Here is a 26,819-nt window from a genome sequence, read left to right on the forward strand (position 1 = left end):
GTATCAGTTTCTATTTCCTTGAGTAGTGACTCATAGTTTTCAGCATACAAGTCTTTCACTTCTTTGGTCAGCTTGATTCCTAGGTATTTGATTGATTTTGCTGAAACAGTAAATGGGAGTGATTTCTGGATGTCTTCTTCTTCAGATTTAGTGTTTGCATAAAGAAATGCCACTGATTTTTGTACATTGATTTTGTAGCCTGATACCTTGCTATATAGCCTAATAACTTCCAGTAATTTTCTGCTGGATTCTTTAGGTCTTTCTATGTATACTATCATATCATCTGCAAATAGTGAGAGCTTGACTTCTTCCCTTCCAATCTGTATTCCTTTGATTTCTTTCTCTTGCCTGATTACTATGGCAAGAACTTCCAATACTATGTTGAAGAGTAATGGTGACAGTGGACAGCCCTGTCTAGTCCCCAATCTGAGGGGGAATGCTTTCAACTTCTGTCCATTGAGTATGATGTTGGCTGTAGGTTTGCTATATATAGACTCCACTATCTTGAGGAATTTCCCATCTATTCCCATTTTTTGTAGAGTTTTGAGCATGAATGGGTGTCAAAGTTTTTCAAAACACAAACTGAATCTTTTTAATATATAGGCTGTGTATTTGATATGCGGACTCTCTCAAAAGCCTAGACCAAGTAGATTAGAAGCATCCAATAGCACAGCTATATACAAGATACTGGATACTGTACAGCAAACCATAACAAAAGGACTTTTCAAAGTTAACCCAATTAACAAATAATGTGATGATAACATTAACTATCGATTGTCTTTTTGAACCCTAAGACAGCAGGAACCTCACATCTCCACTATAGAGCCCCTACTTCCCCCAGTCCTGGAACCCCTGGATAGGGCCCACTTTCCCATATGCCTCTCCCAATCCATATCAAATAATATTGCATCCGCCGATCACAACCTAACCAACGCAACGATTGCCACCTCAACATGCTTCACCTCAGACTGTGTCCAGAGACTTCACGTGTGGAATGACAACCCTTCAGCTTCATTACTCGGGTGAGACCTTTCCTTTTATAGTACACTCTAATTTCATCTCAGGTAGTTCACTTTCTAACAAAGTCCCAAAACCTAGATATACACCAGTTTCTGTGAGAGAGAGCTTATGGTCACACGTATCTATAAACTACTGCAAAATATATACCTGAAAGCAGAAGTACACTAGAGTTTGCAGTGAGTACCTCCCTAACACTTCCTCTCCACTATTCCAAGCTTTGGGTCCATGACTGCTCAACAATTTGTTTGGCTTCGTATGTTAACTCTCTTTTCAATCACCAGGTTCCAGATGTCATCAGGATGCTAGCCAGGCTTCCCTGGATTGAAGACCCCACCAATGTGTCCTGGAGCTCAGCTTCCCCAGAGACACACCTTACTAGGGAAAAAGAGAGGCAGACTGGGAGTATGGACCGACCAGTCAACACCCATGTTCAGTGGGGAAGCAATTACAGAAGCCAAGACCTTCTACCTTCTGCAACCCACAATGACCCTGGGTCCATGCTCCCAGAGGGCTAGAGAATGGGAAAGCTATCATGGGAGGGGGTGGGTTATGGAGATTGGGTGGTGGGAATTGTGTGGAGTTGTACCCCTCCTACCCTATGGTTTTGTTAATGAATCCTTTCTTAAATAAAAAAAATTAAAAAAAAAAGAAGCCTGCAAACCTGCTTCACCACTTGTGAAACGACCCCCCTGCAGGTGGATAGCTGGGGGGCTCCAACCGGTCCTTAAGCTTCCCGACTCGTGTGCTTAATTCGCTGTGTTACCACCCGACCCCTGATTTAAACTACTTTTTTAGAATATATTGATAAAGTTGTAATATTTAAATATGAAAATTATTTCATTTGATTATGACAGAGGAGGACCTAGTGGGGATTGAATTGTATATGGAAAACTGGAAATGTTATGCATGTACGAACTATTGTATTTTTTTTTCTTGCCTCCAGGGTTATTCCTGGGGCTCAGTACCTCCACTAAGAATCCACTGCTCCTGGAGGCTATTTTTCCCATTTTGTTGCCCTTGTTGTTGTGCTTGTTGTAGTTGTTATTGTTGTTATAGCTGTTGTTATCGTTAGATAGGACAGATAGAAATGGAGACAGGAGGGGAAGACATAGAGGATGAGAGAAGGACACCTGCAGACCTGTTTCACTGCTTGGGAAGTGGCCTCCTACAGGTGGGGAGCCAGGGGGCTCTAACAGGGATACTTGCCCTTGCCCTTTGCGCCACATGCGCCCAACCCGCTGCTCTACCATTGGACTCCCCAAACTATTGTATTTTACTGTTGACTATAAATCTTTAAGAACCTAATAAATTTTTTTGAAAAAGGCATTTAGTGACCTAGGGAGAGAAGAAACACACAAAAGACTAAGAATGGTTGGACTTATACAGTGAACACTAGGTGTATGAGTGTTCAAATTACTGTGGCCTAGAAAGAGAAGAATATGGGATGATCTCACCCACAGACAAAAGTTGAAAACTAAGAACAGAAGGGAAAACACAAAGCAGAGCTTGGACTGAAGTTGGTGTATGGTGCCAAAGTAAAAGACTCTGGGTCCGGGAGATGGCGCAGTGAGAAAGCTTTGGACACTCAAGCATGAGGTTCTGAGTTTGATCCCCAGCAGCCCATGTGCCAGAGTGATGTCTGGTTCTTTCTCTCTCCTCCTGTCTTTCTTATTAATAAATAAATAAAATGTTTTTAAAAAAAAAAAAAAAGACTCTGGGGTGGGGCAGAGTGTTCAGATCCTAAAACACGATGCCAGAGGAGGACCTCGTGGGGGTTGAATTGTTATGTGGAAAGCTAAGAAATGTTACACATGTCCAAACTACTGTATTTTACTGTTGACTCTAAACCACTAACTCCTCCAATAAAGAAATTTAAAAAGATTTGTTCATTTTGGACCTGCTGTGTAATTCAAAAACAGCCTATAGCACTTTGGCCTCATAGGGGCAGTTCCAATTACACACACAATCCCAATTACCAAAAAGTTGTTGACTCAAAACTGAGTTGACTAATAAACAGAACTTTGAACTTTTAATAAGGCAGTTCCAGTGGACCTAAACGGGCATCAGACCAGGACTGAAGAAAGCTATAAAGAGACTTGAGCAATTAATTCCATGGTTTTCATGGGAATCTACTGATATCAGAACCTTCCTTACAGCTTTCCTCTGACCCTGTAGAAATGAAAATTGACATCCATAGTCATATTCTTCCAAAAGAATGGCCAGACCTAAAAAAGGTAAAGATGCTTAATTTGCTGAATTACTTCTGGAATTTCTCTAGAGTTTCTCAATGGTTCTATTATAATGATAGATCTTTCTTATCTTGTGGGAACTGAATGGTAAGATTCTCTGATTCAGGGACAATTTAACATTACTTGGTAGCTCAGGTATCCTAGTTTATTAAAATGACTTTTATATTTATTTTTGAAAGAACACTGGATCAAAGAAGTAAGTGTTCTTTCAAAAATCTCTTTTCCTTTCAAATGATGCATTTTTTAAATTTTCCAATTTAAATTAAATTCAGGAAGTTTTACTTCCTTTTAACTCATATATTCAGCTGCTGAAAAGATATGTGCCAACTACAAAACTTAAACTTATAACTTCAAGTAAGGAACTACTAAAAAATGGAGTATTACAGGTTTCTAGAACTTCTAAAACCTATCTTTTTTCCAAAGTATTTAAAATAAGTTTTAGAAGCATCAAGAGACAGCTTTGTGGAATTTTTTCTTAGTCTATTTTAGGACATTGTCTGAAATCTTTCCTTTTTGATGTTCTCTAAGCTGTAAATCCTTGTTATGAAGACTAGAGAGTAAGAATATCAAAAAGCCCTAGAGGAAATGACATGAAGTCTTTGCACAATGAATGTTTCTAAAATGAATTCTCTGTATCTCTCTAAAAAAACCACAATTCCTAGTAAAAGGAATTTTATCTAAAGATGGAAAGTTCCATTAAGAACTTCTGAATGAATACTAAAGATGAAAATGGAGAAGATGAAAAATATTCAAATTAGTTTGATTTTTTGTTCAGGCTAAGCATCAGGTTTTACCAAATCTTTAGTCTTAATTTCATACCACTGACAATGTTTTTTTTTAATCTCAAATGATTGAAAGTGATTATGTGGTAACAGTGAAATATGTGATTTAAGTTTAAACTTAATTAAAATGTGCCTTGTTATGCAAGTAAATAAAATTATTTTCTTCTTATAGTTGCCTCCTGGAAGAATGTTAATCTTAGGTATTTTTCCACTGATGTCTGAAGTAATTTGGGTGGTAGACATTGTAGATTAAAAATTACAAATAATGCTAAACCACATTTAAAGATTTACATTCCTATTACATTTGATAGTAAAAGTTAATCCTATAAAACTTACTCTCCAAAAGAAGTCTAAATGCAGGGGCCAGATAGTGGGGAACCTAGTTAAGTGCACACATTTCAGTACAGAAAGACCCAGGTTCAAGTCCCTGGTCTCCACCTACAGGGGGAAAGCTTCAAGAGTGCTGAAGCAGGGCTGAAGGTATCTCTCTCCCTCTCTACTTCCCCTCAATTTCTCTGACTCTCTCCAGTAATAAATAATTAAATATATATTTAATTATATATATATATATATATATATATATATATATCAAAATGCCTACAATTAAGCTTACTGTTCTGAATGCTGCTGTCCTTGGCATAGTTTATTAAAATCACTTTACATGGACCAGGTGGTGGTGCACCATGCTCAGAGATCCAGGTTCAAGCCCCCGTCCCCACTTCCAGGGGGAACTTTCACAAATGGTGAAAGCAGTGCTGCAGACCTCTTTCTCTTTCTCTCTCTCCCTCCCACCCTCCCTCCCTCCTCTCCCTTCTCCTTCTTCCCTTTCAGTTTCTGTCTCTATACAAAAATATATACATATTTCAAAAAGGAACAAAATAGGATTATAAAAGAAATAAAATCATTTTAAAATGTAAGTGATTCATGAAATAAATGCACCAGAGGTTTTTAACTCAAAACTTACTTCACCAGAACAAGATTGGTTTGTTTAAAAACTGCATACAATTTCTTACTTCTGTAGGTATTTGCCATTTCTACCCCTCACTTATAGTTATTGGTCCAATCTTCACAATAAGAACTTTACACTGAACAAATAAATTAATATATAGCACAGATAATGGAAGAAATGAACTATATTCCCTAAGTTAAGAGTCTTAGAAAAATCCGAATTTGGGGGTTTAGGATTTCACAATTGCCCTTTATCTGGCAAGAAAACAGCATTGACTTCAACATTACAACTTCCCTGAGTTCAACTTTTTGAATAATGCCTACATGCTTTGGGAACTATCATGGAGATCTGAGCCCACCTGTACTGCTCCTAATCAAGCCCTTCCATAGAGAACAAGCATAACCACCTTTCTACAGAATGTCAGAGCAGCAGGGTCTCCAAGGATTTGATGTTTAGCAAGCCCACCAGTCAAGTTAGGATGCTGTTTCATCATGAGGGGGGCTTTTGAATTCTATTTTTTATTTTCTTACTTTTTTTAATGTTTTATTTATTTTCCCTTTGTTGCCCTTGTTTTTTATTGTTGTTGAAGTTATTATTGCCATTGTTATTGATGTCATCGTTGTTGGATAGGACAGAGAGAAATGGAGAGAAGAGGGGAAGACAGAGACAGGGAGAGAAAGATAGACACCTGCAGACCTGCTTCACCACCTGTGAAGCGACCCCCCTGTAGGTGGAGAGCCGGGGGTTTGAATGGGGATCCTTAAGCCGGTCCTTGCCCTTTGCGTCATGTGCGCTTAACCTACTGTGCTACCACCCAACTCCCCATTTTCTTGCTTTTTAAGTATTTTGTTTATTTTTTTTCTTTTATTTAAGAAAGGATTAATTAACAAAACCATAGGGTAGGAGGGGTACAACTCCACACAATTCCCACCACCCAATCTCCATAACCCACCCCCTCCCCTGATAGCTTTCCCATTCTCTATCCCTCTGGGAGCATGGACCCAGGGTCATTGTGGGTTGTAGAAGGTGGAAGGTCTGGCTTCTGTAATTGCTTCCCCGCTATTAATGAGAAATATAGGAGGAGAGAAAGAAAGAACCAGACATCACTCTGGTACATGTGCTGCTAGGGATTGAACTCAGGCCCCCATGCTTGAGAGTCTTAACACTATATCCACTGCACCACCTCCCAGACCAAGACTTCTGAATTCTTTCTACAAGCAAATGTACAATATACTCCACACAGTAAGGCATATTACACACAGAAAAGTCTGGCTGTTCTATCCATTCTTGCTGAATCCTAAGCATGGGCTTCAGATTAAATACAGGTTTCAGAAACTCACACCAATATAATACACAACCACAAGAAAAGCCTTGTTTCTGGGGAACACATTTTTCAGACTGGGGAGGATGATCACCTTCTCACCAAACCTAGGACCTGATGAGGCATTGCTTCTGAGTACCTACATAAGTTATTAAGTATCCCTTTTACATGCCTTCAGTCTTCCTTTGGAAGAGCCACAGCAATTTAAAAAGGTGCTTATTTCCATGCTGAGAGGAGAAAATATTCTGCCTAGTACCCCACCATCCCTGAACTTGCTTCCAGTTTTAAAAGAAAACTGGCCACCGAGACTATTTCTAAGTGTTTCCCCTAATGCAGGTTCCTAAAGGCATTGTTTAGCCACCTAGGAAGCTTTGGGACGCAGAACATGGAAAAGCTCCCGATATAAACACATGACCTGAGACTTCCCAGGCACATATCTTGCTCTGACTCTTCCTCTTTGATAGCCATTGCCTAGATAGAAGGGAAAGACATTTTTTTCCTCAACAAAACTAGCAGATTTCAATAAACCAACCTGCTATTTAGTCTCACATCAAAAAGCAGTTAGAGATATATCATAACAATGATAATGGTAATAATCATAATATTCACTCCTTCAGGAGGATAGAGCATACAATATGATTCACAAAAAAAAAAAATCCTGTGAAAGAAAGATATTAACCCTTTTTGACACATGAAGTACTTGAGATTCAGAAATGAGTCTATTACTTTGATAGTAGATGAGATGTTCTAATATATTTTGAGGAGATGTGAAGTTGTACCTCTGAGATAACTACAGTCTGGTGAAACAGCATTTCCCCAATTAAAAAAAAATTAAATTGAAAAAAAGAACAAAATGAGCCTAGAATACCAGAGCTACACGGTACCATAGTGGCCCCTCCGCAGCCTCACCACTTCTTTTTTTTCCCCAAGAATATTATGCCTTTACATATATTCTTTTATAACTGGCATAGAGGTATACAATGTGTTAGTTTGGTCCATTTCATACTGCAATCTGAATACTAGAGTAGCACTAGCTAATACCTTTACCATGGCCATATGATTAGCATTTCTTTTTTGTGCTGAAAACAATTGAAGTCTAGTCTTAATGCCAGTGGCGATACAATACTGTGCATTAGATCTCTAAAATGCATTTACTATAGACAGTCTCAAGCTTGTACCTTTTTAAACAGTGTCTCCTTCTTGTGGTGAGTGTGGTGTGGAATTATACCTTTTTAATCATATGTAATCTTATAAACCATTATTAAGTCACTAGTAGAAATTCTTTTTTTTAAATAAACACTATCTCGGGAGTTGGGCAGTAGCACAGCGGGTTATGCGCAGGTGGCACAAAGCGCAAGGACCAGCGGAAGGATCCCTGTTAGAGCCCTGGGCTCCCCACCTGCAGGGAAGTCACTTCACAAGCGGTAAAGCAGGACTGCAGGTGTCTATCTTTCTCTCCACCTCTCTGTCTTCCCCTCCTATGTCCATTTCTCTCTGTCCTATCCAACAACAATGACATCAATAACAACAACAATAATAACTACAACAGTAAAACAAGGGCAACAAAAGGGAATAAATAAAAATAAATATTAAAAAAATAAAATAAAATAAACACTATCTCCACCTCCCTGCTCCTGATAACTATCATTCTGCTCTCAGCTCTAACATCAGAGTAATAGCCCAGGAGAATATTATTGGAATGAATTCCCACACATCCACACTTCCTGCTCCATTGATACCTGCTTCTCCACTTTTCACACTCAGGTAAGCCCACTGAGGGCATCATCATTAAGTCATTGGAACCTGGCTTGCTACCTTGAAGTCAAGTAATGCAATATGATCCATGACATAAGTTTCTATTTGAGTGCAGGCATACCATTAGAAAAAAAAAGGGGGGGAGAATAGTTCTGTTTTTTTCCAACTGGGAGGAATAAAACAAGCAAAAAGGTATATATAATAAATGTGGTTGGCTCCTTCTCCCTCTCTCTCAATGTCTAGTCTATGTGTTCTGGGTAAAATGAGCATTGCATTATCATTAGTTAATATAAGATGTTCTTTTCTCTTCATTTAGTTCAAAAGTTATAACAGATTTTCTTTTATGTTCAAATTGTTTCTTAGTGAACAAGTATTATTTCAAAGCATAAGCCTGATCTTGTTCCACCATTAAAGAAAAACACTTCCAGCACAAAGCGCAAGGACTGGAGTAAGGATCCTGGTTGGAGCCCCTGGCTCCCCACCTGCAGGGGAGTTGTTTCACAGGCGGTGAAGCAGGTCTGCAGGTGTCTAGCTTTCTCCTCCCCTCTGTCTTTCCCTCCTCTCTCCATTTCTCTCTGTCCTATTCAACAACAACATCAATAACAGCAATAACTACAACAATAAAATAACAAGGGCAACAAAAGGAAATAAATAAAATAATAATAAAAAACACTTCCTATTAAAAGTGAAAAGAATAAGCTAGTAGTAGTTTCATTTTAGATAATAAATTCTCTTTGGAAGAACTAACATCTGTTTTCAAATCTGCCTGTCTTTTCTTATTAAATATTAATGGAAGATCAATAATCTTGACCTCCTTCCTTATGCAACAACACATACACAAAGAAACAGAAAAGCAGAATCAACATATATGGGTTGATGTATAACTAATGATTACAAAACCTTAGGATCTGAGACTTTCTTTTTCACTTGCTAATAATGATTTTTTTTAATTTAAACTTTATTTTATTTGGTAGAACAGAAAGAAATTGAAAGTGGAAGGGGAGATAGAAAGGGAGAGAGAAAAAAAAAAAAAGAAAGGGAGAGAGAGAGAGAGAACCGCAGCCCTGCTCCACCGCTCGTAAAGCTTCCCCCCATGAAGATGGGGACTGGGGACTTTAACCTGGGTCCTTCCACATGGTAATACATGCACTTAAGCTGGTGCACTACCAGCTACTCCTAATAATGATTTTAGTCAAAGTTACAGTTAGTATCATTAAGAACAAAAATTGGTAGGAAATAGGAAAAGAATGGTGATGGTGCTCACGTGGAGTGGCTCCAACTGGGGTGGGGGTGGTAAACCTCCGACCCTCCCTCACCAGCTCTAGTGGCTGCATGACTCAGAAAGGAGGCATTGGGAAACATTCTGGTACAAACATTCGTTTATTGGGAGAAGAGTACAGGTTTTTATAGAGAGTTAAACAAAGAACATTTTTCACATGTCAGAAATTACAGGTTTCTTAAAGGTCAGCTTGCCCCTATGGTAGGGGACTGGTATGACAAGAAATGATGTGATACATAAAGGTCAAAATGATTAGTCTCCATGATGCAGGCAAGTTAATTATCCAAAGGCATTTGAGAGAAGCATAGGGGTTAAACCAGTAAGGTGAGTTAGAGAAGAAGAAAAACAAAACTTGATAAATCACAGATATCAAGGGCACAAGGAAATAGAAGTTGGGGTTTTCACTGTCTGGTGTTGGGGAGGTGTATGGTAGAGTGTGTTCTCCTTCATGATCAAAAGGTGAAGTGGATGTGTGAACTTTGAGTGAACCCTAAAGTAGGCAGCCATTTGGCCTGCTGCTATCAGGGGAAACTAAGTGTGAGAGGCCTATAGGCTTTCTGTGAGCTGGAGAGACTATCAAGGAGAAACTGAGTCTGGAAGACTTTTCCCTCTTGGCTCATCTCTATAAAGAGAGAGGCTAACAAGTTGGGTGTCTTTCCAGACCTCCATCCAAGGATGGGCGATCTCCCCTTAGCTCTATTAAGCTTTCACATAGTCCCACAGAATGGATCCTTGGGGAACATGATTAAATCAAGTATGGTGAAGAAGAGCCTTCACTTTATTCTGTCTCAAACAGGCCATCAGATAAGAAGTCTTGATGGAAGTTGTTTCAGGTTGGTCCACAATGAGATTATTTATAACAACAATGAGAATGCACAGGTTTCAGTTTTTCTCTCCAACAAGACTTTAGTGACCATCTATTGTGTGCCCAGAATAGAGCATGCAAACATTCTTCTAATTTTATTTAATCTTTTTATTTTTTAAATTTCTTTATTGAGGGATTAATGGTTTACAGTCAACAATAAAATACAATAGTTTGTACATGCATAACATTTCCCAGTTTTCCATATAACAATACAACTCCACTAAGTCCTCCTCTGCCATCATGTTCCAGGACCTGAACCCTCCCCCAACAACAGAATCTTTTACTTTGGTGCAATACACTATTCTTCTAATTTTTAAATGGAGTTAAAATTCTGGCTTATGTTTAAGAATTGTGCATTTACATCTTTCAGATATAATGATATAATTATACCTGATCACTATAAGGTTCTAGGAACAAAATCCCAGATATAACTGGATTTTCAAATAGCCTTTCTGAGGTAATAATTACCTTATTTTATCACTTAGTAGGCATAGTACTCACCTAAAGAAAGTGTGATGTCTCCAAGACATTAAAAATGTCATTCAGTGTACCCTTCTTACCCCACAATCTTGTCGATCATTATTGAATCACTAATAATAATAATAGTAAGAAGTTGAGGGGGGGCGGGAAGTAGCACAATGGGTTAAGTGTATATGGTGCGAAGTGCAAGGAATGGCACCCAGTTTGAGCCCTGGCCTCCCACCTGCACGGGATCGCTTCACAAGCGTGATGCAGGTCTGCAGGTGTCTATCTTTCTCTCCCCCTCTCTGTCTTTCCCTCCTCTCTTGATTTCTCTCTGTCCTATCCAACAACAACAGCAAGCAAACTTGGAATGGGTTTGATGTAATGCACCAAAGTAAAATACTCTGGGGTGGGGTGGAGGGTTCAGGTCTTGGGACATTTTGGCAGAGGAGGACCTAGAGTGGATTGAATTGCTATGTGGAAAACTGGGAAATATTACACATGTACAAACTACTGTATTTTACTGTCGACTATCAACCATTAACTCCTCCTATAAAGAAGGAAAAATATCATTCAGTTCACCAGCAATTTATACCCATTGCAGAAACATACCTCTTTTACATAAAGCTGAATGCCTTTGAATTTTTTAATTTTTTTTTTATTTGCCATACCCACAAGTGCAAATGAACCATGAGTTACCATGAGTCAGTCAAATATTTTCAGGCTGCAAAATCACCCTACAAAATGCACTAAAACCACTCCCAGGGTCATGAATTTCAGATTCTGATCTTGGTTCATCCTACAAGATGAAAGTTGGGGGGCTGTGGGGCACTCAGTCATAAAGCAGAAGAAAGTTGGTCAAATAGTTTAGGTTTTATTTATTTATTTATTTCAAATAGGTTAGGCCTTTATAAGGAGCCTATGGGAAATTCAAAATGTTCAGAATTTATGCTTTACAAGAAGGTTGGGAAAGGAAAACAGAGTGGGAAGATTCCTTTCTTCACAACACTCCTTAGTATCTGCTGGGAGGACATCTCTTATTCCAATACTGAGGTACAGAATGATCTGTCACCACTGTACCACCTCTCCCATTACAATCACTGCCCAGCACCACCACCATCATGGGTACCACCATTTTCACTACCACTACCAATTTCCACCATTGTCATTAACACCACTACACCAGGAGTTGGAATTGTCCCTCACTAATATAGCACCTGCCCTAGTAAGAAAGGTCATAGATAGGCCTTAGTGAAGTTTAGAGGAATGAATAAATGAGTGGATGAACAGAGATTTTCAAAGCCTAAAGTTATACAAGCTGTATACAGTAGTATATTCTTAGGCAGAGGCTTTTAATATTTTTTATTTATAACACCCCAAAAGGGGTTATATTGTGACTCAGTACACAGAAGTCATAAATGCAATGGAAAAAACAGTTTCTTGAAACTAATTAGTACACAGGAGACATTCTAGTCTAGTCTACCTAGTCTATTCCCATACTACTTTAGCTTTTCTAAGAAGCAGACCATGAGACAGAGATTCCAGTGCAGGTGGTTTACTATGGAGGTGATCCCAAGAATTGCCAGATTGGAGTAGCAAGAAAGCAGTTTCTGAAAGTGTAGAAGGTGTGTACCTCCTCAGTCATCTTGACCCAGTTGTGAATCAATGCATTCACCATACTCTTCTGGGCAGAGGGAGGGAGGCACTGATTTCCTTTTAATTCTAACCTGCTAAAAGGCCAGATTAAAGTTTATCCCAGTGGCAAAAGAAGACCTAATCAAAGGAATGTAGGTGCTAGTAGTTGAGTAAGAGTTGGTATGTGAAAGAAAGCAGAAGTATTAAGAGGAGGAAGTGTGGGAGAGCAGCGGGTTAAATGCAGGCAGCACAAAGCAAGGATCCCAGTTCACGCCCCCTCTCCCCACCTGCTGGGAGTCGCTTCACAGGCAGTGAAGCAGGTCTGCAGGTGTCTATCTTTCTCTCCTCCTCTCTGTCTTCCCCTCCTCTCTCCATTTCTCTCTGTCCTAACCAACAAAAACGTGACATCAATAATAACTACAACAATAAAAAAAACAAGGGACAACAAAAAGAGAATAAATAAATATTAAAAAATTAACAAAAGAGGAGGAAGTGAGAGTGAGACACTAGCAGCACTTCCTGTGTATACTGTGATATATGTTTAGAACATCTGCGTCACTAGTCACCAAATTGATTTTATAATCTACTCTTGGTTTGCAACTCAAAGTTTGAAGGACAGTGTTCTCAGATGGTATGTCCTAAAGAGTGGTATTTATGCTTAAGGTGGCTCCTGGTGGTCTATGAAATTATTTTAGATGGTACATGAACAAATATTCTTTTGTTAACTCTTGTTTTAAAGTTGAAACCTGCATTAGAAGGTCATATTAAATAAGCACTTTTATGACATCCAAATTTCTTCTTTTTTAAAATATTTATTAGAAATTATTTTTTTCATATTTATATATTCCCTTTTGTTGCCCTTGTTGTTTCATTGTTGTAGTTATTATTGTTGTTATTGATGTCATTGTTGGATAGGACAGAGAGAAATGGAGAGAGGAGGGGAAGACAGAGAGGGAAGAGAGAGACACCTGCATACCTGCTTCATCGCTTGTGAAGCAACTCCCCTTCAGGCGGGGAGCGGGGGGAGGAGGGATCTCAAACTGGGATCCTTATACTGGTCCTTGTGCTTCGCACCACATGCGCTTAACCTGCTGCGCTACCACTCAGCTCCCCCAAATTTCTTCTTTTTTATGTTTCTTTTTTTAATTTATTTTTTTATTTAAGAAAGGATAAATTAACAAAACCATAGGGTAGGAGGGGTACAACTCCACACAATTCCCACCACCCAATCTCCATATCCCATCCCCTCCCCTGATAGCTTTCCCATTCTCTATCCCCCCAAATTTCTTCTTATATAAATACATTTAAGAAAGGGACCAGGCAGTGGGACTATAAGTAAAGTGCACAAGTTACTATGCACAAGGATCCTATTCAAGCCCCCAATTCCCACTTGCAGGGAGTAAGCTACAAAAACTGCAGCAAGTTGTAGGTCTCTCTCTTTCTCTCTCCCTCTCTCCCTCTCCCTATGTCTCTGTTGCTATCCTAATAATAACAATAATAATATATTAATGGCCACCAGAAGCAATGGATTCATCATGCAGGCACTAAGTTCCAGAGATAACTCTGATGGTGAAGGGAGAAAAGATGGAAGTAAGGAAGGAGGAGGAAGGAAGGAAGGAGGGGGAGAAGTAAGGAAGGAAGGAAGGAAGGGGAGAAAGGAGGGAAGAAAAGAAGGAGAGGGAAAGGAGGGAAGGAGGAAGAAAGGAAGGAAGGAAAAAAATACATTTAAGGAAAGAAAGTGAAATGGTTTAAGTGTAAAATGTTGAATAAGAGATACATGTGTATGAGGCAAAAATGAAAAGATGATGTCTGGATAAATGGGTACCCGGATAATTTTCCTAGGGATGCTGTTACATTGCAGTCCTCACTGCTTTGCTCTTTTAGTCTAACTATATTTCTTCCTTTACAGAGATTCGGCTATGGAGGTTGGGTGCAGCTCCAACACCACTGCAAGGTGAGTTTCTCCCAAAGACCTGAGTATGCCCAGGGCCCAGGCCTATCTTAATCCTGTGGAAGTGTTGCTACAGGTAAACTTCTGGGACACTCCACTCTCCAGCACTCCTACGGGCAGTATTTGGGCAATGGAGAAACTACTGAGACTTCTTCACATAATGAGAAAAAAAATGGGGGTAACTTCAAGGAGCAGCATTTAGGAAGATAAAATAGGGAGTTGAGAAGACATTAAGAAATGTTTATATTTTGTCCTGGAACAAATTTTAGCATTTATTGCCCTACTTCAAGTAAGTGATCTGGCCTTCTCCAAAGGTTATTACAGTATATAAAGGCCAACCAAGTAAATGGAACAGTGATTTTAAACATACGCAGGAGAAATTACACACTGGAGACAAACAAGAGACAAAGTCATTGTTATTAAGGGTTGAATTTGGCAAGAGAAGGAAGGCTTAGGGAAAAGCATTCTGCAAATAATGAGGTTAAAGAGTAAGCTAGAGGCTCAAGGATACACAGAGGTTAGGTCTGACTTTATTTTCAGAGATATCACATAACCTCATGAAGTTCAGATGGAATATTCCTGGCCTTCCAGCCAGAATGGAAGTATGACTAGTGGAGGCCCTAGAGGACTTACTTCTGGGGAGAAGCAGTCGCTTTAAGCATGGATAACACAATGCAGTGTGATAAATATAGAGCAGCCCTTGCTTAGCAGTTAAGAGGCATAGGCTGGAGCATATGCCCAAAAATGATCTTCTGGTTGCCCACTCTATTCCATCCTTTCCGATGTATATCCTGAGAACTGAAGGAGAAATGAAGGCATGCCCAAAGAGTAAAGGAAACAATGTTCCAGAAAGAAAAAACTGGGGTACAAAGGCAAGGAGTTAAACATACAAGAGGGAGTCAGGCAGCAGCACAGCAGGTTAAGCACACCTGGCGCAAAGCATAAGCGCACGTGGCGCAAAGCGCAAGGACCCGCGGAAGAAACCCGGTTCGAGCCCCGGCTCCCCACCTTCAGGGGATGGCTTCACAAGCAGTGAAGCAGGTCTGCAGGTGTCTATCTTTCTCTCCCTCTCTCTGTCTTCCCCATCTCCATTTCTCTCTGTCCTATCCAACAATGACGACATCAATAACAACAACAATAACTGTACCAATGAAATAACCAGGGCAACAAAAGAGAATATATAAATAAACAAATATTTTTTAAAAAAACTACAAAAATCAGAACTCACAAATTCAGCTATAGTTAGTACCACCATTTCTCAAATTTGGCACCCAGGGAACATGAAAGAAATGTAAATTGGTGGGCTTTTCCAAGACCTACCAAATTAAGAACTCTGTGGGCTGGGTCAGCAATCTGTATTTTGGCAAGGCTTCAAGAAATTCTGATAAGCACTCAACTTTGAGGGCTGCTGACACATATTGGTTCACTTCTCACAGATTTGTATTGATATTCATTTTGTGCCAGTCTCACTGGTCTATACTGGTAATAACAGTTTCTAGTGAACAAGGCAAATACATTTAATGTCCTTATGGTGCTCAGACTCTGGTGGGGGTGGTAATAAGAAAATATGATCAATGCAGAAAATGGAATTTTTAAAAAGTCTTATAGTAGCCATGACTTGGGAAGATTCATTTGGGCTACCTAAGATTTGGAGGACAGGAAGGAAAAGGTTAGGCATGTGTCCCTGACAGAGGGGGTAGCAGTTTTGAAGATCACCAAGTGAGAAAGAGCTCTGTTCAGAACAGAAAGGATGGTAATGTGGCTGATGTCCAGATGTCCCCCTACTTACATGGGGTTACTTCCTTGTAAATCTATTGTAAGTTGAAAATATCTCAATTTGAAAAAGCATTTGTTACACCTAACCATCATCATAGACTATCTTACATGTGCTCAGAACACTTACATTAGTCTACAATTAGACAGTTATCTTAGGTCTGATCTCAAAATGACCAGCCAGGAAGGTAACTCAACAGTAGAACACAGGACTTGCATACCAAAAGTCCCAAGCTCAATCTCTGCTGTCACATGTTAAAAACTGAGAAATTCTAAACTCTCATCTTCTTGTCTCCCTCATAAAAAGAAATTAATATAAACATATATTTTTAAAGAATTCCATTTTTTTCTCAGTAGAAGCAGGAGATACAGATGGTCATTTTGTATACATGATGGGGTCTAGAAACACAAAACACAGTACCTTCAACTGTCTGGCAACAAGTATACTGTATTGTTAATGGTTAACTAAGACCTATGACTCACTGCCTCTATCCAGCATCCTGAAAGAATATTGTTCAGTCACTTGGGAAGAGATCAAAATTCAAAATTTGTAGTAAGAATTCTGTTAAACTTTCCCACCAGGCAATGTTGTTTTTTAAAAAGATTTTATTTAATCTTTCATGAAGAATGATAAGAGGAGAGAGAAAGACCATGCATCACTCTGGTATATGTGCTGCTGGGGATCAAACTCAGGACCTCACGCTTGAGAATCCAATGTTTTATCCACTGCACTACCTCCTGGACCACCAATGTTGATTTTTACAAGTTCAGCCACCACAAGTCAGGAACTGTCCATAGTGACAGAGGAAATGGTTAAAAATGAGGCTAATGACATAGCAAGGAGCCAGATCATGGAGGGACTTAGAAGACAAGAAAAAGTGTCTTGGTTCTATTTCTGTTGCAATGAAAAATTATTATTGTTATTGTTATTATTACCTAAGAGTTATTGCTGGGGCTTGGTGCTGGCACTACACTGTTCCTGGTGGCCATTTTTTCCCCATTGGATAGGTCAGAGAGAAATTGAGATAGGAGGGGATGATAGAGAGAGAGAAAGACACCAGCAGACCTGCTTCACCCCTCTGCATGTGGTGAGTCAGGGGCTTGAACTGAGATCCTTGCACAGGACCTTGTGCTTCATACTATGTGTGCATAACCCAGTGCACCACAGCCCAGCACCCTTTGAAACTTCTACTTCTTTTTTTTTTTTTATAAATATCTAGAAGTGGACACTTACACTCAGCTATTATTTTTAGACTTTCTTTTTTAAAAATTTTTTTTAAAAAATATTTATTTTATTTATTTATTCCCTTTGTTGCCCTTGTTATTTTATTGTTGTAGTTATTATTGTTGTTGTCATTGTTGGATAGGACAGAGAGAAATGGAGAGAGGAGGGGAAGACAGAGAGGGGGAGAGAAAGCTAGACACCTGCAGACCTGCTTCACCGCCTGTGAAGCGACTCCCCTGCAGGTGGGGAGCTGGGGGCTCCAACTGGGATCCTTATGCTGGTCCTTGTGCTTTGTGTCACATGCGCTTAACCCGCTGCGCTACTGCCCGACTCCCCTAAGTGGTCTTTTTAAGCCTTTAAGAAGTTTCAAAGGGGGAGTCGGGCTGTAGCACAGCGGGTTAAGCGCACTTGGTGTGAAGCGCAAGGACCGGCATAAGGATCCCAGTTCGAGGCCCAGCTCCCCACCTGCAGGGGAGTCGCTTCACAGGCGGTGAAGCAGGTCTGCAGGTGTCTAGCTTTCTCTCCTCCTCTCTGTCTTCCCCTCCTCTCTCCATTTCTCTCTGTCCTATCCAACAACAATGACAACAACAACAGAAATAATAACTACAACAATAAAAAACAAGGGTAAAAAAAGGGAAAATAAATAAGTATTAAAAAAAAAAAAAGACCACTTAGGGGCCAGGCAGTGATGCACTCGGTTGAGTGCGTATGTTACCATGCACAAAGACCTGTGTTCAAGCTCCTGGTCCCCACCTATAGGAGGGGAGCTTCACAATTGGTGAAACAATACTGTAGATATCTCCTTTTCTCTCTCCCTCTCTATTTCCCCCCCAATTTCTCTCAGTCCTATGAAATAAAATAAATAGATGAACAATTTTAAAGATCACTTATGGTACTCCATGATGGGTAGAGGCAGATGAAAATTTGGGAAGAAAAATGTAAAAAAAAAAAAAAAAAAAAAAGGAAAGGTAGACAGAGGTCTTATTAGATTGGGTCTTGGAAGATGGGTTTAGGCTTTTGTACTTGATCATGCATGGGAATTATTAATAGTTCAACCATTCAAGAGATTTGTTTGTTTGTTGCTGCTGTCAGGGTTTCACCACTCCAGGCCAACATTTTCGGATAGACAGACAGACAGTCAGACCAACCATAGTATAGAAGTTTCCTCCAATGCAGTGGAGAGAGAACTTAAATCTGGATCGTGAGCATAGAAAAACAGGCATCTATTTGGCCAACATCAACAAAATTAAAGAGTTTTTTTTTTTTTTTTTTTTACCTCCAGGGTTATGGTGCCTGCTCCTAGAGGCCATTTTTCCCATTTTGTTGCCCTTGTTTATCGTTGCTGTTGTTATTATTGTTGTTCGATAGGACAGAGAAATCGAGAGAGGAAGGGAAGACAGAGGGGGAAGAGAGAAAGATAGACACCTGCAGACCTGCTTCACCGCTTGTAAAGAGACCCCTCTGCAGGTGGGGAGCTGGGAGCTCCAACCAAGATCCTTACACCAGTCCTTGCACTTTGTACCATGTACGCTTAACCTGCTGTGCTACCACCTGACCCCCAAAATTAAAGAGTTTTTAACAGCAGTGTCTCTAGGGCAACAGGTCTCCCTTTAATCAAAAAATGCCCACTAAATGGTACTGTGCCACTTCTCCCATACGACTCTATGTTACACTTTCAGACTTTCTGCTATACTTCTCTCATTAAATGTGCAAAGAAGCTGGTCATCTGAGGCAGCTTCAAGACTCCCCAAGGGAGAGAATAATATGAGTGGATCTGATTACAAGGTTACTAGGAAGCTCCAAGTAGAGGCTAGGCAATCTGTGATTCATTTCTTCTTTATTATTTCATGTTCCAAGTTACAATTTATAATGTCAACTCTCAATTTGAATGGCCTTCATTTCGTTTTTATGTCAAGAGACTTCATAAATTTAATAGCAAATCTCAGAAATAAGAAGTAAAATATATCCAGACACGTCTATTCACTTACATTTTATCAGAAATGTATTATTACATGCATTATTAGTCAACTAGGACAAAGTAGTGACTTTCTCCTTTATTCTCTCTCTCTCTTGAAAACAAAGCAAAGCAAAACAAAGCAAGATCAAATATGTATTTTTATATAATTTAAAAAATATATTTATTTATTTTCCCTTTTGTTACCCTTGTTTTTCATTGTTGTTGTAGTTATTATTCTTGTTATTGATGTCATCATTGTTAGATAGGACAGAGAGAAATGGAGAGAGGAGGGAAAGACAGAGAAGGGGAGAGAAAGATAGACACCTGCAGACATGCTTCACCACCTGTGAAGCAACTCCCCTGCAGGTGGGGAGTGGAGGGCTCGAACTGGGATCCTTATGCTGGTCCTTGTGTTTTGCGCCACGTGCATTTAACCGGCTGCGCCACCTCTGACTCCCTAAATTTTCATAATTACAGTGGCCAAGAATTATAGTCACTGGGAAAACAATACACAAATGTTGAAAACATGCAAATTAGGCTAAGAGCAGTAAGAAATCTTATGTTTGGGGTTGAAAGTTGTTTTCTCTTACATTTCCAAATTAAATTTTTTTTCTGTATCTCATAACTGGTTTCTTTCAGACATTATTATTCTCTGAAAGGTCTTTCTAAAACATTCCTCAGTTCTGCCCTATTTCTCTCTTTTTTACATTTGGTTTTTTAAACTTTACTTTTAATGAATAAGAGACAGAGAAAAACAGAGAGAGATAAAGGAGAGGCCAGAGCACTGTTTAGCTCCTATTTGTGGTGGTGTCAGAGACTGAACCTGAAACTTCTGGGGCTCCAGGCATGAAGGTCTGGTGATCAAACCACAGTAATAGTTCCCTACTACCTTTGGTTTTTCAATAGTCTTGGAATGACTTGGGGGATATTAATCTGCCATGTTTTTAATTGAAGACAACATCATTTGTACGTTGGTTAACTATTCATAAAAATGTAGGCTGCAAGTTGGTTGTATGGTCTCTTTTCCAGAATCTTGGAATGTGAGAGTAGAGAAATTATAGAGCTTAGCTCCTGGTACCTATTCCACTACTCAAATCAACCATCATGAAAATTGGTAATTAGCATGGTTTAGTGAGTCAGCCTGAGTGGGCACTGTAGATGAGGAGAGGAGAATGAAACTTTGATGGTGAGACAATGAATTTGGAAAAAAAACATTTCTAGTGATATACAGGCATTTAAAATACTAGACATAGGAGGGTCAGGCGGTCACACACCGGGTTAATCACACATAGTACTAAGTACAAGGACTCGCACAAGGATTCCGGTTCCAGCTCCAGGCTCCCCACCTGCAGGAGAGTCGTTACACAAGCAGTGAAGCAAATCTGCAAGTGTCTGTCTTTCTCTCTCCCTCTCTATCTTCCCCTCCTCTCTCAATTTCTCTTTTTTCATCCAATAAAATGGGGGAATAAATGGCCACAGAAGCAGTGGATTCTTAGTGAGGGCACTGAGTCCCAGTGATAACCCCCGGGGAGGGAAGAAGAATGGGGGAGGAGGAGGAAAGGAAGAAGAGGAAGAAGAAGGAGGAGAAGGAAGGAAGGGGAATAAGGAAGGAAGGAGAAGAAAGAGGAGGAGGAAATGGAGAGGAAGAAGAAGGAGAAAAGAAAAGAAGATGATGAAGAAGAAGAAATGTTTCTATGACCTTTGCACAAATGCGTACGAATGGTATTATAGGATAATAAGCTATTTTCACTTTTTTTTTCAATTTATTGATTGGGGGATTAGTGTTTTACATTCAAAAGTAAATACAATACTTTGTACATGCATAACATTTCTCAGTTTTCCATATAACAATACAACCTCCACTTGATCCTCTGTCATCCTTTTTGGACCTGTATCCCCCCCCACCAACCCCAGAGTCTTTTAATTGGTGCAACATGCCAATTCCAGTTCAGGTTCTACTTGTGTTTTCTCTTCTGACCATGCTTTTAAACTTCTGCCTAACACTGAGATCATCCCATATTCATCCTTCTGTTTCTGACTTATTTCACTTAACATGAATTTTTTAAGGTCTATCCAAGATCGGCTGAAAACAGTGAAGTCACCATTTTTAATAGTTGAGTAGAATTCCATTGTGTATATATACTACAACTTGCTCAGCCACTCTTCTGTTGCTGGGTTGGTTCCAGGTTTTGGCTATTACAAATTGTGCTGCCAAGAACATATGTGTACACAGATCTTTTTGGATGAATGTGTTGGGTTCCTTAGGATATATCCCCAGGAGAGGAATTGCAGGATCATAGGGTAGGTCCATTTCTAGCCTTCTGAGAGTTCTCCAGACTATTCTCCACATAGGTTGGACCAATTTACATTCCCACCAGCAGTTCAGGAGGTTCTTTTGACCCCACAACCTCTCCAGCATTTGCTGATATTACCTTTTCTAATGTATAACATTCTCACAGGAGTAAAGTGGTTTCTCATTGTTGTCTTTATTTGCATTTCTCTAACAATCAGTGACTTGGAGCATTTTTTTCATGTGTTTATCCGTCTTTTGGATCTCTTCCATGGTGAATATTCTGTCCATATCCTCTCCCCATTTTTGAATGGGTTTATTTGTTTTCTTGTTATTGAGTTTGGCAAGCTCTTTATTTATTTCAGCTATTATCCTCTTGTCTGATGTATGGCAATATGGTAGTGGTTTCTATTTCTGTGCAGAAGCTTTTTAATTTGATGTACTCCCATAGGTTTATACTTGCCTTGGTATTCTTTATAATTGGATTTGTTTCATTGAAGATGTCTTTAAAATTTATGCGGAATAGAGTTCTGCCAATATTTCTCTCTAAGTATCTGATAGTTTGTGGTCTAACATCCAAGTCCTTGATCCACTTGGAATTTACTTTTGTATTTGGTGAAATACAGTGGTTCAGTTTCATTCTTCTGCATGTTTCAACCCACTGTTTCCAACACCATTTGTTGAAGAGACTCTGCTTTCCCCATGTAATAGTCTGGGCCCCTTTGTCAAAGATTAGATGTCCATACGTGTGGGGCCTCATTTCTGGGCTCTCAATTCTATTCCACTGGTCAGTGTGTCTATTCATGTTCCAGTACCAAACAGTTTTGATGACAGTGGCACTATAATACAGTTTGAGATCTGGGAGTGTGATGCCTCCGGTTCTGTTCTTTCTTCTTAAGATTGTTTTGGCAATTCTAGGTCTTTTCTGGTTCCAGATAAACATTTATAGCATTTGTTCTATTCTCCTAAAAAATGTGCTTGGGATCTTGATGGGGATAGCATTAAATTTGTAGATGGCTCTGGGTAGTATATTCATTTTGATGATGTTAATTCTTACAACACATGAGCATAGAATATCTTTCCACTTCTTTGTGTCTTTTTCAATTTCCTTGAGTAGTGACTCACAGTTTTCTGTATACAAGTCTTTCACTTCTTTGGTTAGGTTTACTCCTAGATATTTTATTGTTTTTGTTGCTATAGTAAAAGGAATTGATTTCTGGATTTCAATTTCTTCTAGCTTAGTGTTTGCATAGAGGAATGCCACTGACTTTTGAATGTTAATTTTATAGCCTGGCACCTTACTGTATTGCCTGATGATTTCTTGCTGAATAATTTAGATTTTTCCATGTATACTATCATGTCATCTGCAAAAAGGGAGAGTCTGACTTCTTCTCTTCCAATTTGTATCCCTTTAATTCCTTGCTCCTGCCTGATTGCTATGGCAAGAACTTCCAACACTAAGTTTAATAATATTGGTGATAGTGGGCAGCCCTGTCTAGTACCTGATCTGAGTGGAAATGCTTCCAGTTTTTCACCATTGAGTATGATGTTGATTTTCAAATTGAGCACTCGATAGATATCTTGCCATTCTCTTCTGGCCTGTAGTGTTTGTGTGGAGAAGTCTGCTGCTAATCTTATGGGTTTTCCTCTGTAGGTGTCTCTTTGTTTTTCTCTTACAGCCTTCAGGATCCTTTCTTTATCCTTATTCCTTTCCATTCTAAATATGATGTGTCTTGGTGTCTTTAAGTCTTTGGGTTAATTCTGTTTGGGACCCTCTGGGCTTCTTGAACCTTTATGTCTTTGATGTTGTCCAGACTAGAGAAGTTCTCAGCTATTATATCCTGAATAATGCTTTCTTCCCCTCCCTCTCTTTCTTCCTCTGGTAAACCAATAATGCATATATTATTTCTTTTGAATTAATCCCATAAGTCTCTTTTGTTGTTTTCAGTATCTCTTCATCTCTTTTTGAGATCTCTTACTTCTTTTTTAGTTGTTACTAATTCATCCTTGATCTTGCTAATTCTGTCTTCAGCCTCATTGATTCTATTCTCTCTCCTTTCTACTGGTTTCTGGAGTTCATCTGTTTTGTTAACCTGTTCTGATACTGTTTTAGCTTGTGGAGCTAGTTGTGTTCTTAGCTCAGCTATTTCAGCTTTCAGCTCTCTGATAACCTTGAGATAATTAGTGTTTTCTTCCAGAGTCTCATTTATTGTTTCTGCATTTCTGATGACAATTCTTTCAAACTCTTTACTCACTCCTGTGACTATTTCCTTAAGAAGCATTTGGATGTTGACCTCACTATTATGTGGTTCAACCTTTGGAGGGCTTTTAGCTGGACTCTTGTCTTGATTCATTTCTCCAATATTTCTTCTTGTTGGTTTAACCACTCTATATAGTATGTTATGAGGTCCCTCTCTCAATACTTTTCTAATTACTGATCACACTTGCCTGGATTGACTTGTGTCTAACTAAGGTACTTAAAGAATTCACAGTTGTGGAAATTAACAGTTGTTTCAATATTATTTCAATCCATGAGTTGGAGCACAGAGGCTCCTCTCTGTCCACTAGCAACACGTGTTTACTGTCACCAGTGATTTGGTAGGTTCCTGAAGTCATTCTAGTCCTGTTCTGTTGTGGTTCTAGGTGTTCTGCTTTGGTATTCCTAGTTGACCTGGGAGAGAAGAGGAGAGAAACACTGCTGCTCCATAGCCCCACCTCTGGAAGTCCTATTTTCACTTTTTAAGGACTTTATATACCATTTCCCATAGATGCTTCACTAGTTTACAATCTCACCAATAGTGTATTAGAGTTCCTTTTTCTTCACATCCTCACCAGCATTTATTGTATTCAATCTTTTTCTTATAAGCCATCTCTCTGGTACAAAGTGGTATCTTATTGTGGCCTAAGTAATAAGTGATTTAAGCATTTTTCATACATCTGTGGATTATCTGTATGTCTTCTCTGGAAAAGTGTCTATTCAGATATTTTGTCTGAGGGACCGGGCAATAGTGCACACGTCTGAGTGCACATGTTACAATGTACAAGGACCCACGTTTGACTCCCTAGTCCCCAACAGCATGGGGAAAGCTTTGCAAGTGGTGAAGCAGTGCTGCAGTTTTCTGTCTGTCTCTTTACCTCTCTTTTGTCTCCTTCTCTCTAGATTTCTGTCTCTATCCAATAAATAAAGATGATAAAAATCTTTTGTCTGATATTCACTAGGTTGCTCGGTTTCATGTTGTTAAACCTGATGATTTCTTTATGTATTTTTACATAAATCCCTTATTATACATGTGATGTGAAAAAAATTTTTATCTAAGTTGTAAGAATATGCTTTCCTCCCACCCCATGGTAGTATCTTTCAAAGTATAAAAACTTCTTTTTAAATTTTTTATTATCTTTATTTATTGGATAAAGACAGCCAGAAATCAAGAGGGAAGGGGGAGTTAGAGAGAGGACAAAGAGAGAAACCTGAAGCACTGCTTCACCACTTTCAAAGCTTTCCCCCTGCAGGTGGAGACCGGGAACTTGAACCCAAATCCTGTGCACTGTAACATGTGCACTCAATCAGGTGCACCACAACCCAGCTCTATATACTTTGATTTAGCCCCATTTGATTATCCTTGCTTTAGTTTCCCTTGCCAATGGGGTTGAATTTCCAAACACATCACTGATGTTGAGGCCCTGGAGATTATCACCAATATTTTCTTTTCTTTTTTTATATTTATTTTAAAAAGGAGACATTAACAAAACTGTAGGATAAGAGGGGTACAACTCCACACAATTCCCACCACCAGATCTCCATATCCCATCCCCTCCCCTGATAGCTTTCCCATTCTTTATTCCTCTGGGAGTATGGACCCAAGGTCATTATGGGATGCAGAAGGGGGAAGGTCTGGCTTCTGTAATTGCTTCCCCACTGATATCACCAATATTTTCTTCTATGCATGTTATTGTTTTAGTTTTAATATCTGAGTCTTTAGTACATTTATTTTTTTTGCCTCCAGGGTTATTTCTGGGGTTCAGTACCAGCACTAAAAATCCACTGTTCTGGTGGCCTTTTTTCTTCTCAATAGGACAGAGAGAAATTGAGAGGGGAGGGGAGGTAGAGAGAGGGAGAGAATGACAGACACCTGCAGACCTGATTCACCTCTTGTGAAGTGATCCCCCTTCACAAGGATCCTTGTGCAGGCCCTTGAACTTAATATTATGCGTGCTTAACCCAATGCACCACTGTCCCCTATCCCCCTATAATACATTTTGAATTAATTTCTGTCAATGGTGTTAAGTGATGGCCTAGTCTCACTTTTCTACTTTCCCAATACTATTTTATGAAGAGAATTTCTTTTTCCCCACAACTCCCTGGGAGGCCTGAAGTTTAAACTCAGTACTGTGCTAGCATTTACAAAGTCCTATTATACCTCGGGACTTGCTCCAGCAAAGACACAGCTGCTGCCACTCTGACTATAGACAGGAAGCTCAGGTTAATACTGCTGAGATTGAAGACCTAAGTGCTATCATATCTGCTCCAGCCACATCTGACACCTCAGACAAAATGCTAGCCAAAAGGTGGCTTCTACACAGTGCCTGCTTCCTCAAACTGTTCACTTCCAAATCAAATTGGTGGAGTGGGGGTGGGTTCGTACTGGCACACATGACAGTGCAGTCAACACAAGGCAGGATAGAAGAGTAAGGTCTGGGTTTTTCTTCAGGAAGAGGAAGTCATAATGTGGAATTTTTTTCACACAAAGAAAGTGTGCTTCCCCAAAACCCTGCTCCACTAGGGAATGAGAGAGACAGGCTGGGAGTATGAACTGACCTGCCAACACCCATGTTTGGCAGGGAAGCAATTACAGAAGCCAGACCTTCCACCTTCTGTACCCCATAATGACCATTGGTCCATGCTCCCAGAGGGATAAAGCTACCAGAGGAGGGGATGGGATATGGAGTTCTGGTGGTGGGAAATGGAGTCCCTGTTCAGGTGCCATTTGTCTGACTAGCTTCGCAGGTGGGAGACAGACGACCAGGGACTCATGGCTGAGCTGGGAAGGCAGTTCAATCTTTATTGAGAAGCTGGGATGCAGTTCAACAATCTAATCTCTTCTAATCTCTCTTCATTAGAAAGCCCTGCCTTTTATGTCTCCTGAGGCGGAAGTGTCAGGAAGAGGAAGCACGTAGGATAGGGGGTGGGGAGAAGGAAAATAGAGTGTGAACCAGTGGGGATTAAACCAGTGAAAACAGTGATTATGTAAATAGACCACAGCCTCAAGCAATGTAACAGAAGGGGTCTTAGAAGAAGAATTTAGAAG

General features: G+C 39.6%; 1 protein-coding gene across 1 annotated transcript in view; it reads left to right on the top strand.

Annotated features, from left to right (window-relative positions):
• The first annotated feature begins 3,076 nt into the window (after positions 1-3,076).
• Positions 3,077-26,819, top strand: part of ACMSD (aminocarboxymuconate semialdehyde decarboxylase) — an 80,941-nt gene continuing 57,198 nt past the window's right edge. Inside the window, exons 1-2 of the mRNA XM_007532692.3 lie at positions 3,077-3,254; positions 14,227-14,271. Of these exons, the coding sequence (XP_007532754.1) occupies positions 3,198-3,254; positions 14,227-14,271 (102 nt within the window). The 5' untranslated portion in view covers positions 3,077-3,197. The remainder of the gene's footprint in view (positions 3,255-14,226; positions 14,272-26,819) is intronic.

This window comes from Erinaceus europaeus, chromosome 18, assembly GCF_950295315.1.
Source record: "Erinaceus europaeus chromosome 18, mEriEur2.1, whole genome shotgun sequence".
Lineage (NCBI taxonomy): Eukaryota > Metazoa > Chordata > Mammalia > Eulipotyphla > Erinaceidae > Erinaceus > Erinaceus europaeus.